The 13,740-nt window shown below is 51.0% G+C and overlaps 1 protein-coding gene across 2 annotated transcripts in view; it reads left to right on the top strand.

Annotated features, from left to right (window-relative positions):
• LOC311200695 (protein CEPU-1) overlaps nucleotides 1–13,740 on the top strand; it is a gene marked incomplete at its 5' end in the record, with an annotated part of 131,015 nt that overhangs the window by 96,786 nt on the left and 20,489 nt on the right. For both annotated transcript variants that reach the window (XM_084274979.1, XM_084274978.1), the window contains one exon: nucleotides 7,480–7,605. In XM_084274979.1, the coding sequence (XP_084131105.1) occupies nucleotides 7,480–7,605 (126 nt within the window). The remainder of the gene's footprint in view (nucleotides 1–7,479; nucleotides 7,606–13,740) is intronic.

Genomic DNA, 13,740 nt, shown 5'->3' with positions numbered 1-13,740 from the left:
ATTTATTTCTCTCTGTGTCTTTTTAAGCCTCTAGATAGATCATAAAAAAAACCCAACCCAACCCACACACAACCTGTCTGCCTGAAATAGCCGAAATGTAATTTAAAGAGCATCATTTTAACTAATACTTCACTTCAGAGACACCTGCCCTATATTCATTGGAGATGCAGGCTGCATTAGAGCATCTGATTTATCTTCGGAAAGGATGTTTGAGCTCCTTTGTTCCTGCTGGGTCCCTTTTGACAAGCAAAGTGGCTCAGGGCCGATTCAGCATCCTCATCCCTCCATGTGATGCTTGCTCCTTGTGGATGGAGAGCTGGGGGAGGGTGGTCACTGGGAGAGCCCCCCCCCACACACACTCTGTGGGAGTGGGGCTGGCAGCAGGACCTGCAGAGGGGCATGGTTCCTTGCCCTCTGCCTGGTTTTGGGGAGATGAGCTGAGGTTTTGTGCTGATTGAAGCAGGATCAGTGTGCTGGTGAACAAGTCGTGTGTGAGCTTGCTGCTCGTTGGCACGGGAGACTCTGGGTTGACTTGGGAAGTGTTGTTTGCAGGCACGTCCACTCAAGATCCATGCCCTAAACTAAATCCATGCACTTCAGCTTATGTGAGTCTTATGGACAGGATTTCTGTCCACGTGCAGAAATCTCCCCACTGGCGTTCCTGTGACTGCAGGCTCTGTGTATCTTAACATCTGTTAATGCTGTTGTCTTTACAACAAGCATGCGAGGAAGAGAAATATGTGTCATTGCATTTGTTGGGAGAAGAGGCCCAAAGAGGTGGGAGTGTTTTGCCCTGGCAGAGCAGGGAGTGATGCAGGCATCAAGCCATCCTACTTACTGACCTGCAGCAAAGAGGCCTTTTTTATTTTTAATTTTTAAAATAGAGGAGATTCCACAAATCACAGTTTTCTCCCTAGGGTGTGACCCTGTGGAGGACAGGATCAGATGTTGTCCTGCGTCCCTCAGGAGATGGCAGTGCAGGGGCTGGTCCCAGACCGCCCTGAAATCCCAAGCAGCTTGCTTCTTCTTTGGGGGAGCTATCAAGGACAAAGGAGTGCAGGGATGAGCAGGAGGAAAGACGGGGAGAGGAGAGCTATTGTCAAATCCCTAGCTCGCCCTTTCTGATCTGAAGTTCACTTGTAATATTTTTCTCGACTTGGGTTGCTAATGCGTTTTGTTCTCCAGAGTGCGCCTGGCCCAACTTCCCGCCCAGCCTTTAATTAGTTTCTGGATGATGACATCTCCGCTGAGAATCATCTCTCCGCGTCCCTCCGATCTCGGGGGGAGATAAAGGAATCTAATAAAGACATTCAGCATTTCTAGGTGATGGGTTTGACAAGCTTCGTATTAGCAAGAAGTGGCGATCAGACTTTGCTGGGTACCCTCGGCACGCTGAGGTCTGTCCCCATGCGGGGACTTTAACCGGTGGGTCCGATGGAGCCTGCTGGGAGGAGAGTGGCAAAGCTGGGGACCCTGCCTCCCCGAGCGGGGTGCGACACAGCCGCTGCTGGTTTGATGGTCACTGCGGAGGTAGTTGTCAGCGAGGCTGTCGTGCCTCGAGGAGAGGTGTCAGTAATGCTGGAAAGACGATGTAGATGTCTTTAAGGTTTTGAGATCCTTCAATTTTCTGCTTTTTATGAGGCACCGCTTGGCTTGCAGGGGGAATCCCAGGTGGCTCAGGGTGCAAAAGCTGGAGACTGAGATCCTTGCTCTGTGCAGCGTGTGTGGAGCTGAAAATGAGATCTGTCTAGATGGGGAGCTGAACCGCCAAACAGTCCTTGTTCAGCTGCATTTCTTCATGGGTAACAATGCAAAAACTTCACCTCTACATCTGTCTTCTTTTCCTCTTTCCATTCATCATCAGTGGACTCATTTTAGAGAAGGCAACAAAGTCCAGAGAGGTGCCACATCTTCCTTCGGGCATCATAAAATGAAAGCAGAATTCAGGTCTCCCAAACCTGAGTGATTAATTCTGCCTGCTCCATAAAGCTGCTTTTTAGTAGTCACGCTAAGCAAACTCCTGCTTAATTCCCCAACAATGTGGGACTCGGTGTCAGGTGTTTCTTCCATTTTATGGTAAGAGGAGAAAAAAGAAAGATGTGGATCCCTTCAGAGCCTTGAAAGCAGGGCACCAAATCTAGCCCCAGCTTCTCAGGGATCCAGATTGGTGACCTGGTCCCATCAACAAAAGTCAGGAAAAAGTCCTTGTGCTCAAGACCTGACTCTCCCTCTGTGCCACGTTTGTCCTGGCTTATCCCTCGTTGACTGCGGTAAGAGTATTGCTGATTTATGCTGTCATAAGTGGAATCAGATTGGGCTCCCTTTTGGCACTTAGCTATAAAGTTTGTCTGCAGAAGCCCTGCTGCTTATGCGGTGAATTATACCCGCGTTCACAAATACTTTACTAATGAATGATTGGGAACGTCTCGTTTCCCCCTCCTCCTCTGAGTTATTACGGTGCTGTGCCGTATAACCTGCTGCAGAGACGGGCGTAAAAAATTCTGCGTCCTCCAAGCTCAGGAGAGCTTTGCAGCAACAGGAGCCGTTACCTACTTAGGAAATCAGTTAGACACATCTCGGTGCCGTATGACACATCTCATTACGCCTTGCTTTAAAACGAGCAATTGCCATTAGTTATTTATTAATTGCTTATTAAGGTCGTTACGTATGTCCTCTTCATTTCCAGGCTTCTTTCTTCATGTCTTTGGCTGCTGCCAGGTTTGTGCAGGAGGCACTCGATCCTGTGGCAAAGCGGAGCCGAGCTCGGCACGCTGGTGGGGAAGGGGGTGATTGTGCAAACCCAGGGCAGAGGCAGCCCTGTGGGAGCGGGGTGGGGCAGGATAGGCTCATGTGTTGTCAGGTGCTTGTACACGAGGCTACATGATGGAGCAGCATAGCTGGAAGGCTCTAAGGCTGTGCTTTGACCTTCCTTGAATTCCGTGGACTCCTTCAGTACAGCTCCCGAGCTGCATTGCTCTGACGGAAGGATGAAGCCCTCCTTCCTTTTCTCTTAATTATGGTTCTCTTAGAGTGGCACAAACTCATTTCCAAACCCATTATCATACACCTGTAATTGACGGCACAGGTCTCTCAATTTGCTCTCTGCCTTCCTTAAAAAGCAGGAAGGTTTTCAGTGCAAAAGAGAGAGAAGGTACAACGCAGGTGCCGGCGCTGAGGCAGCCTCAGCACCATACCTTCTCTTGGGCCTGGTGGCTGCTGCTGGAGGAGAGACAGCCTGCTCCAGCTGCAGCCTGGAGGAGGTGGAATGGAGAGCCAAGTGCTTCACCCTTGGTCCGGGCTGTGTTAGTCCGATCCCTCCATTGTAAGCCCTGGAGTGTGGGCTCAGTCCAACTCGTAGCATTGGTGCAAGCAAGGCTAGGGCACCCAGGACTCCCACTCGCCTCGTCCCAGAAGCAGGAGCCATGGTAGCTGTGCTCTGTAAGACACAGGGAAATCTGTGGGATGACAGCAGTAAGAGGCTGTTATTAAAAGCAGGAGCAGCGTCAGCCTGATGTTCAGGAAGCTGCCAGTGCACATTGCAGATCGCCTGCAGAACGCGTCTGAATCTCCCTCTTTCTCATTCTTTGAGGTTTTTATAGTTGTTCTTTGTTGCTTCCTTTGATCTGAAGCAGATGTTGCTCGTGCTGGGAGATGCAGGTTTGCATGTTTTACGAGGGGCAAGCAAAGCAGTGCTTACTAGGAGAGCCCACTGGATGCTGTTGGGGGCTGTGAGCCCTGTGCAGCGCTGGGTGCTTCGTTGGGGCCAGCACCCGCTCTGCCCAGCTCCTGCACAAGAAGGGATTTGCAGGTTTGGAAAGGTCACACCTGTGTATCTGTGCTACTCGCTTGGCTCCCAAAGCCTGGCTAGAAAGGAGGTGGCTAGGGCAAAAAACCTGCCATTGCTCCTTGCATTCACCCAGCTCGTTGAGGCCTCCTTGTCTTTGACAGAGAGGTTGTTCCAGTTCTACACTACCCTAATACTCAGGGGTCTCCTTGCCTCTCACCTGATACTTGGCTGGACTTTAGGGTGCCCGGGAACCCCAGCCATGCTGAGGGCTACAGCAGGGACACAGTGTCGGGGAGAGAAAAGCATAGACAAGCAGCCTGGTCACTGCATGCAGAGAAGGTGGATGGCAAAGTAAAGATGCTAGGAGATGGAGGGGCCAAGGGGTACGTGCATGGGATGCATACGGTTTTGCACCCACCTTGGTTCTGGGACAGGTGTTTGGAGGTGAAAGCGTAGCAGGGATATAGTCAGTGCCAGGGAATATATCTGTGTAGGCAAGCACATATGCTTGGATCCGTAAAGACATATATCACCTGCCTGAACACCCTCGAACGTGTAACGCGCCATATGGTTTGCTTAAATATTTAAGCAAGCTGCTTTCTGTCCTGAGGACGCCGGGTGTGCGAGCGGGCGCAAACCAGTGGCACGCCCCGGGTACCTGCAGCATCTTGAGAGCAGCCCAGAGACCTTTCCCATCATCGTGGCAAGGATAGGGGTGAAAAAGAAGAAGTCGGGTCGATAAAACACCAGCCCCTCTCTGGGGAAATCTGCGCTGTGTCACCGGAGCAGCTTGGCCAACACTGCCATGTTTAATCACTTCTGAGCAAGAGAGATGCTGAACACAAAAGGACTGCCCGTGAGGAGAGGGCTCCCGCCTGGGAAGCCTGCATTTATTTAGCTTTATTTATTTATTCATTCCCACAGGGGCACAGCTCCATCTGCGTCCCGCGCTCAGCATAAGAAATTTCTCCTCTGCCCCACTGCTGCAGCAATGCCAACTGCAGCGGTGAAAGTGCCTTAGTACAGAGGGGACAGGAGCACCGGTGACCGTTAAATGATATTAAATACATACTAGCGATCACTTATTTATTAAGCTTTCCCTCCTCGATGTGGTAAAAGCCTGACAACATACCTGTTCAGTCTCTGGAAAGGCATTTTAAATAGTTCGTGTGGTTAATTATTCAAACGTTTAATTAGCATACAATAACTGTCGTGTTAAATCCTACCACTGCACATTTAATTTAAGGGTTAGCTAACGACTTCGCTGACGCTGTCGCTCCGGTTTGCTTCCCGGCCGTTCCTGCCTCATCTCATCCCAGGTGGGCCGCAGTAAATTCTCTCTCTCTCCGAACCTGTCCCGAGCTTGGTGAGCTTTTTCCTCGGCGCATGAGCAGCTCGAGCTGCTTTTCCATTTATCAGAGAGAGTTGTGAAGTCTCCCACTGCCTGGCCAAGCAGCAACACAATCCCCTCTCCTCCCTAAATTTTGTCTGAACAAAATTTAAATCTGCTGCTGTATTGCTGAGGAGGAGGATGTAATGCTTGTGTTTGGGGAAATCTCAAGTTTAATTTGTTTTAATTATGTTTCAGAATCCGGTCAGTTGATTTGATTAGAGATTTTTTGTGTCTCTCTCCCGGGCGGGTACAAACCCACGTGTGCGGTACCAGAGTGGCAGTGCAAAGTCTGACTTGCTCCCTTTTAAGTCTCGGTGAGCTCTGCAAAACAAGCTAAACTGGGTTGGTATGTGCTCTGTAATTAAAAACATCAGAAAGGTTCCTCTGTGATTTAGCAAGCATCGTGTTGAAGATGATAGATACTGCTCTAGTTTTGTTGGGACTTCCAGCTGGAAGGCGATGGAGGGCAATTCGCTGCACCTCTGGCTCTCCAAAACGGCTATGGTAATACCTCCTTGGCCTATTTTTGGGTGTCAAGAGTGTAAGCTCGACCTTTGGAAAGCACCTCTGGGTTTCCTGACTGTCAGTCCCAGCCTCACCAGGAATGTGGCAGGGCAGTTGTCACCCCATTGTAATTAATTGCATCTCCCTGATGAACTACCTGGCTATTGGCAGAGTATCTCCCAGGAGGCATGTAGTGTCCCCTTGTGCTGGGTTTAATGACACTGATGCATATTAATATTTCTTTTGGACTCATCTTCATGCCCTCCACTGTCCTGCCCCAGAGCTCCTGCTGTTCTGGGAGCGTCTGATCCATAGCTGTCCTCCGGTGCATGATTAGCAGATTAGCCGTTGTGCCCAAAGCAGCAAAAAAATGAACTCCCAGAAGCCCTTCAAAACAGAGAATAATTCATTACCCACCTTGATTTCCACTTAAAATGTACTTTAACTACACTTCCAACTACAAACCCTAAATCACCCTCATGTTCACAAAAAATCCATCATTTTTTATTTTATTGCACAGCACCGGCATGACATAATCCCTTCCAGAGCGTCTTGGAGTGCTTTACGGATCAATAAATTACTTACCTGCACAGCAGAGGCAATGCGTGCAAGGCCATTGCAGTCATTCCAGCTCTGAGCAGCCCTGGGAAGGTGTGGGAGGTGGGGAGAGGCTGGGAGGGGGTGTGCAGGAGTGGGGTTTAGGTCAGGAATAGGGACGTTGCAGTGGTCTGGGCTGCAGCTTGAAGCGGGTGGATGAACGGGGCTTGCCCTGGGAGGGTGGAAGGAGCAGGATGCTTTGCAGGTGATTTGTGACTCTCCTGCAGAGCGCTGCAGCGGGGTGCCAATCCGCTGCTAGGCTCTGGAGAATGGCTTAAAAAGTAAAAATATATACCCCAAGGAAGGTGACGGTCCCTGTTACGTTCTGCAGGTGAAGGCTGATAACAGCAGCCGATTGTTTTTCTCGTCCAGCCCTGCTGTAGAGCTCGTAGACACACCAGCCCTCCCTGGGAGCTGCATCTTGTCCTCTGCTCACACAGCAGCCGGGGCTGAGCGCTCCCTGCTCGCTCCTCATCCCTTTCCCTTCTCTGACCCCCTTTCTCATCACACTCCCCCCGTGCCCTGCGTGTGTCCCCTCTTTGGTCCCTTGTACCTGACCTCCTCCTGCATGTTCATGTAGGCAGTGGTGATGCAGTGGCATGGCTCTCATCCTGATTGAATTTCCCATCCTTTGCACAGCAGTAGAACTTAAAGGTTTCTCAGAGACTTGTCATCATCTTCATGGCCACCTCCTCGTGGTGCTTTTTCTGGCTGCAAGGGCATGACAGCCTGCATGGCTGCAGAAAGAGCTGCGAGCCATGTGTGTGCTTTGGGTGCCAGGAGCGATGCTGCCTTTGGTGGAGTTTGGAGGGGGTGGAAGGGGCTTTCCTGGTAGGATGTAGCTCTGCCAGAAAAGGTTTGTCATGGCTGGAGGACAGGATGAGTACAGAAAGCAGAGTGGGGAAGAAGTACCGTCTCATGCACCACCAAGATGCTGAGGAGGAGCTGTCTTGAGCCTCCCTAAAATGATTGAAATACCTCTGGCTACAATTTCTTCCCACGTCAGCCCTGTCTTCTCCACATGCACACCCCCCCCTATTCCCCATCTTTTCTGTCAAGTCAGAGGAGACCGAACGGCTACCACATAGCATGTCAAGGTGGAGGGAGGAAGGAAGTTCAGCCTCCCTCACCCACATTTTGAGATTTGAGTCAGAGCAGACCCGATTACATTCTCATCTCTCTCTCTGTATCTTTACAGTGTCTCCAAAAATCACCGAGATCTCTTCTGACATCTCCATCAACGAGGGCGGCAACGTCAGCCTCACCTGCATAGCCACGGGCAGACCAGATCCAACAATCACCTGGAGACACATCTCACCCAAAGGTAAGAGCCAAACGTTACCCAAAATACTCCGGGAAGGACACGGCACCGTTTGTGTGTGGCTGAAGAGGGGTGTTGGCTGGGTCGGATTGCAGCTGTGGGAAAAAAAAAAGGAATGAATAAGAGGAGATGTGTGCTGAAAAGACCTGGCTTAACATGAGGGATGATGACTGATGGAGAAAGGACCAACCCGGTGGTCTGGTTTTGCTTCTGTGAGGATTGGTAGTGGGTACCAGGTCGGGGTTGTTGTGCTTGAGGATTGAATTGTGCTTGTCCAGCCCTGTTTTTAAAAGTTTTTTGGGCAATTCCCTCATGTTGATTCAAAGGAGGACTGTAAATAGTGCAAATGAGCAGGAAAACACATGAAGCATTAATTGGTGGCCTTGTTAATTGGTAAGCAAAACCTGAGCAGAACTGTGTGGGTGTGACTGCTGGGAAGCAAATCCCCATACGTGCCCATTTGGGAGCATACTTATTACTTCAAAACCATCTCCCAGCTGCTTTTTGGCAGTTGCTTTGCATTTCGCTGCCCTGTTACTCCCATGTGGCCACAAGGTTCTCCCCAGGGACCTGGGGGTGAGACCTGGGGGCAAGACCTGGTGGCTTTGGGTGGGATGAGCCATCCAGGTCCTCTGATCCCCTCAGTTATTTCTCCATGAGTTTTTCCCAATGAGGGCAGTTGTCCCAGACAGTTGCCTCAGGCTGTCCTCAGGGATGCCCCGGCCAGGCTGTCCGGCAGCTGAAGAAGATGATGTGGTAGGGGCAGTGATGGATGGCGCCGTGTCTGCTCTCTCTGTTCGGCTGCCTGATGATGGCTGCGGCGTCTCGGAGCAGCTCCATTGATTGTTTTTTTCTTGTGACTTGTCTGCACTGTAGCAAGCTGCTGGGCAAGATCCATCACTCTCTCTGGCCCAGGCAGAGAGAGAGCTGAGTCGGCAGCATCTCAGCCCCTTCTCTTGACAGGACCCTCTGTGGGAAATCATTCCCTGCCGGTACACGTGTTGGCTTCTCTACCTTAGGTGGTCATGCCCACAAGACAGTGGCCTTTGGTCAGGGTCTGTGCGTGGATGAATGATGGGATCCATGGTGTCTATTCCTGGCATGGAAGTTGCTGTCATTGTATCTGTCACCACCATCAGGTGGCATTTATGGCTGAGGCAGTCGCTGTGTCTCCCACCTTGAAGCCTTTTCTTGTCTCTCCTCTTCCCCGTGTATACCCTGGCGATGTCTTTTTGTCTCACCCAACCTCCTCCCCGCCTGTTTTCACATGCAACTTGTTCTCTCTGCAGCCCCACTTCCCTTCCCGTGTCCTCTCCTGCTCCCTCAGGACTTTCCACTCCCATGCCCCTCTGCTGCCTTCTCCCACATGCCATTCATCCTCTCCTAACCAGGCTCCCGGCTTTCGATGCCTCTGCCTTTCCCAAGGGCTATTTTCTGTGTTTGCTGCCATCCAGCAGGTTTCTTTCCCCGGGGAATCTTTACCTGCGCTTGAACCAGATGTTTCCATTTTACTTAGGACTTAGCTGCTATGGAAACTGAGGATGCACCAGGAGAGGAAGAGTGAGCTAATCAGAAATTACCTGTGGCGCTGTGTAATTTGCAGCAGCAGCTCTTACCTGATTTTGGCCGTGATTAGGCATTCTGCTTTCAAAACTCAAAGGGAACAAACGATCACAGAGATTTACTTGAGTCTAGCCTCCTGCTGATGCAGGGTGCTGAGCCCAGAGGTGGTCCGAGACAACTTCGGCGGCTTCCTGCCTCCGTAGGCAGCTCCTCTGTTTCACTCTCTGGGTCTGCCAAGCCACCAAGGGGGACCTCTGCTTCTCTGGTTTGCATTCAGCGTGCATAAGAGATGAGGGCTGGAAACATGGGCACTGAAATAAGAGCCCAGGCAGGTGCCCAGAGGTGCAGTAGCAGATGCCAAGACGTAACCCTTTCTTTAGTAGGATATACTTTTGATTAGGACAGCCAGGAGCGAGCCAGGGACCTGAAGGTAGCTCTCTTGGTTGTAGGTCTGCCTCGCTGCTCATCCCTGGGGAAGTCTCGAGCAAGCTGTCTCCTATTCCTTCTCGCCGCCTTTCTCTGTCTCGCTTGGAGTGGTGGAGAAAAGGGACTGAGGAGAATTGGTTGGAGGAAGGCTGGTGCATAATTTAAGGGTTTGCATAGCGGATGGGTAAGCGGCTCTCACCGATGTCGCTGGGGAGAGGCTGCGATAGCGCTGTCTGTGCCAGGCACGGCCAGACTGGTAGCTGAAGGAGCCGGTCCCCGTGCTTATGCTGACTAGTGCTCCTCTGCAAAGGCACTTCATGGGCTTTATTATTTTCTTGGCAGCTGTAAGCCTACTGTGCAGCTCTTGGTGGGAAATGGAGCAAATAAGAGTGTTTGCTCACTGGGGGAGCATGCGTCCGGGTCCTTCAGAGGATTTACACCGAAAGCAGCCCCGCTCCCCGGTGACTGATCTCACTCAAGACCCTTTCCCAACCACTCCCAGCTCCCTTGACCACTGTTTCCCCCCCTGTGCATTGCTGTGGTGTGCTGCAGTGTGCGTTTAGCAGCTTGGTCTGGTAAGCTCAGCTGGATTTCCATGTCCGTGGTTGCTGCCATGTTACGGGAGCTCTTAAGCCTGTTTTTGAGGCTCTGTTTGGTTTGGGGGCTGAAGAAGTTCACCGCAGCCGGGAGGAGGAGGAGAGCATTTTTGCTGAGTGAATCTTGAGTAAGAGAGTTTTCTGCTAGTGCTGGCCTTTGTTGGTGCCTCCATTGCCAGTCAGAGCCCTGTGTGGTGGCTGGCCCTGTCTGTGCCCGTCCTCATCCTCCTGTCGTGAGCAAAAGTATTATGCTGGCTCTGGAGAAGGGTTTTGGCAACCCCTGTCCAGTCCAAAAAGTACTACTGGCCTATCTTCTGTCCCTTCCCACTCTGTCCTTTTTTTATTTCTCGACCCAGTAATGCTGTACCAACCCGTGGCATCTCTTGTTAGTGCAGCTGAATGGGTTGAGGTTGGACAAGACCACTGGTGTGGTCACAGCTTCTTCTGCCTTGGTGGCGGAGGCTTAACTGCTTTGGAGCTGAGTTGCCACCATGGCAGTCAAGAGAGGTGTCTTCAGGAGGGCAAAGGGAGGGAGGGAAGGAGAGGGGCAAAGATAACCATCATCAGGATATAGCATCCAGCATGAAGGAGGTGGCATCTTTCCAGAGGAGGTGTAGGTTGTGCAGTGCTGTGAGTGCCCACACACATCCGTGTTTGCACCCATAGGTGCCTAGCATCAGTGTGTTTTGAAGGCTTTGGATGTATTACAGTCCCCAGCCCTGCAGTGCCAATGCCATCTGTAAACTGCCGAGAGGTCTTCTTGTTAATAGCCTGATTTTGGTCACTCAGGTGTTTCCATAGTTACTGGGCTCTTTATTTATTTTTTGGGGTAACTCTGATGTTGTCATGGCGATTGCCATGTTGTGCAGCTGGTTTTCATCCCTCAGAGGACAAAGGTTGGGATTTCTTGGCTAGGAAAAAGCTGAGCTGCCAGCCACAGGATGAGGCCAGAGCGGTAGAATGTGGTGTGAACTGGGGGATATTTATCTATGCTGTGGGCACGAGACCTGTCACGTGCCCCCTTAGTCTTGGGTAATGTGTGCTGAGAAATCTCAGTGAGGCCTCTCCCAGGAGGGATGAGGGCTCGGTAGCCCCTCTCCAGGAGAAGCAGGAATGATGGCAAGGGCTCTGTGGTACAGACAGCCCTTGCTGTGACAGGGCCAGGGACACAAGGAAGGGCGTAAGAACTAGGTGTGTGCACACAGGTGCCTTCACCAGCACATCTGCCTGGCCAGCATAGGGCTGCCATGAGTGGATATCCTGAGCCAGAGCCTGCTTCCAAGTCGTCATCCTTAACAACCCTTGATGGACTTTTCTGCCATGGTTTTGTCTAATTGCTTTTTGATTATTGCTGTAGTATGATGGATTCTGGTGTAAGGCTTAAGACAGAGGCTGCCAGGGTAGGAAAACATTACGGTTTGGCTTGATGGTGTATTTACTCATAAGAGGTCTGATCGAGAGGTCTTTATAGCGGGAATCCCTCATTAATCTCAGGATTAGACTCGCCTCTGAAAGATTGATCCTGTGCAGAGCCAGAGTCCGGAGCTGTGATTTGTGGGGTAGGTGCTGCCTGGGTGAGGTGCAGAGCGCAAGACAGGGGAGATGCTTAGAGGATGCTCAGAGGATCCCGACACTGCCATGGCCTGGATATCCTCAGCAATCGGTCCATTTAACCTCCACATCCTCCCTGGAAGAGGTACAATAGCGGTCCCTTGTCTCTCAGGACCGATGGGAGGATAAATGCATTCAAGACGTGAGGTGCTCAGACGCAGTAGTAATCACAGCTCGTATATGCACTTAAGATAGATGAGACACGGTGGCCTAATGTGGCAGAGGTCTCATGAGATCATCTGTCTATACATCAGCAGCAAACCAGCAAAGGGACTCTGGGAGAAGTCCGGTATATTTGGATATATTGATTCTCTCTGGCTCTTGGCGGGGCTTAAAACAAGAGGACTAGTAGCTGCAAAAAAAATTCAGCTTGAAGAGTTGCTTGTCCCTGGGAAGGGGACACATCCTCCTCTCTCAGAGGTTTGTCCATTAAGCACATTGCTTGCTGTGCTTCATCTTTCCAGGATCCTTTCAAGACAGGAGGTGGGGGTATATTTATAGACTGGAGCTTGGCTGGGGGGCACCGAGGGGAGATCCACTTGGGTGGGAGAATCTCTGCTGGCTTCTGTGCTGCCTCATCCCTAGAAGCAATAAGCTCAGTGTCCTGCAGTGTTGTTCCCTTTAACCCTGCCTCAGGTCACCTAATTAACTTTAGACCAGAGTCTCGTGCTCTCTGCTGGTCCTTTTAACAGGGAAATCTCTCTCAGAGCAAGCAGATCTTTTGTGTAAGGCCACTTCTGTGTTCTTCCAGGGTCTTGTGTTTCTGCACTGTCTCGTCTCCTACTCAGGGTTTGTGTGGTTTTGGATGAGGGCAAGCACCTGCCTCACCTCTCCTCTCAATGTTTGGAGGGTTTGCCTGCATTGCCTCAGGCAGACTGAACACATACCAAGGAGCCAACCAGAGCTTGTAGTGCTTCACAGAAATGTGAGGGGGTTGCACTCTTCTTGAGGATGAAGGAATTGATGGGGGGCGGGGGGGAAATGTCGTGTAAACCAAGAGAACTGGTTTCTCAAAGAAGGGATGTGCCTCCTCCTATGTGCAGCCTTGGATTGGGTTGGTCACTGTGCCATATGTGACATCCCACCTCACCTCATTGTATTCATCTCCACCAGTCCCGTGGTGGCCAAGAGTCTCATGGAGGCTTGTCCGACTCCTTCGGTGGCCGAGCACCTCGTCCTCCTTCCAGGAGGCAGTAGTAGGCCTGGGCTCCAGCTAAATTAACCGAAGCATTTCAACCGGCTCCAATCCTGTCGGCAGCTCAACCGTCCCCTTGTTTACTGTTGAAATAATTACTGCTTTGCCATAATATTAGCTCTGAGCCGTGACTCCATTACCATTATCGCCGGAATATTACCCATTTATTATCTCCCAGCAACCCTGGAAGATGAACACTAGGCTTCAGAGACCAATTGTTTTACAACAGACAGGATCTTGGTGTGCATTGTTTAATGAGGTAAACTACATTATAGCCGGCATTAATTTGGCTGTGGTGCACTCCACTAAATCATTGTTAACCTGTAAATCTGCCACCGGTTTTGATGCGCGCTTAATCGGCGCGCGCCGGACTGATCGGCTGGGAACAGGGTCACGGGTGGCCCGGCTCCATTGCACCGTGTGGGATGCAGATAAAGAGGTTGCAGCGCTCTTGGGGGAGTGGGACTTTGAGATGGACGCTGGTTTGGTGCAAGGTCGTGGTGAAGGAGAAGCTGGCTGCTCTGGTGGCACTGCATCCTGAGCTCCAGGGGTTTGCTTTCCTCAAGGAGCAGCTTGGATATGTGGTTAAAGCCTTGGCTGTGGGCAGCTCCTTTTGAGTATTCCCCCTCCACTGATGTTCCCTGGTTTCTCCTGCTCTTCCAGAGCTATGGGAGATTATATACTTGTATGTGTGCTGGGGGGTGTGTGTGTGTGTGTGTATATATATATATATAAGTAATATTTTTG

This window comes from Gallinula chloropus, assembly GCF_964237585.1.
Source record: "Gallinula chloropus genome assembly, chromosome: 24".
Classification (NCBI taxonomy): Eukaryota; Metazoa; Chordata; class Aves; order Gruiformes; family Rallidae; genus Gallinula; species Gallinula chloropus.
The sequence above is the reverse complement of the archived record's forward strand: the minus strand, read 5'-3'. Positions and strand labels throughout refer to the sequence as shown.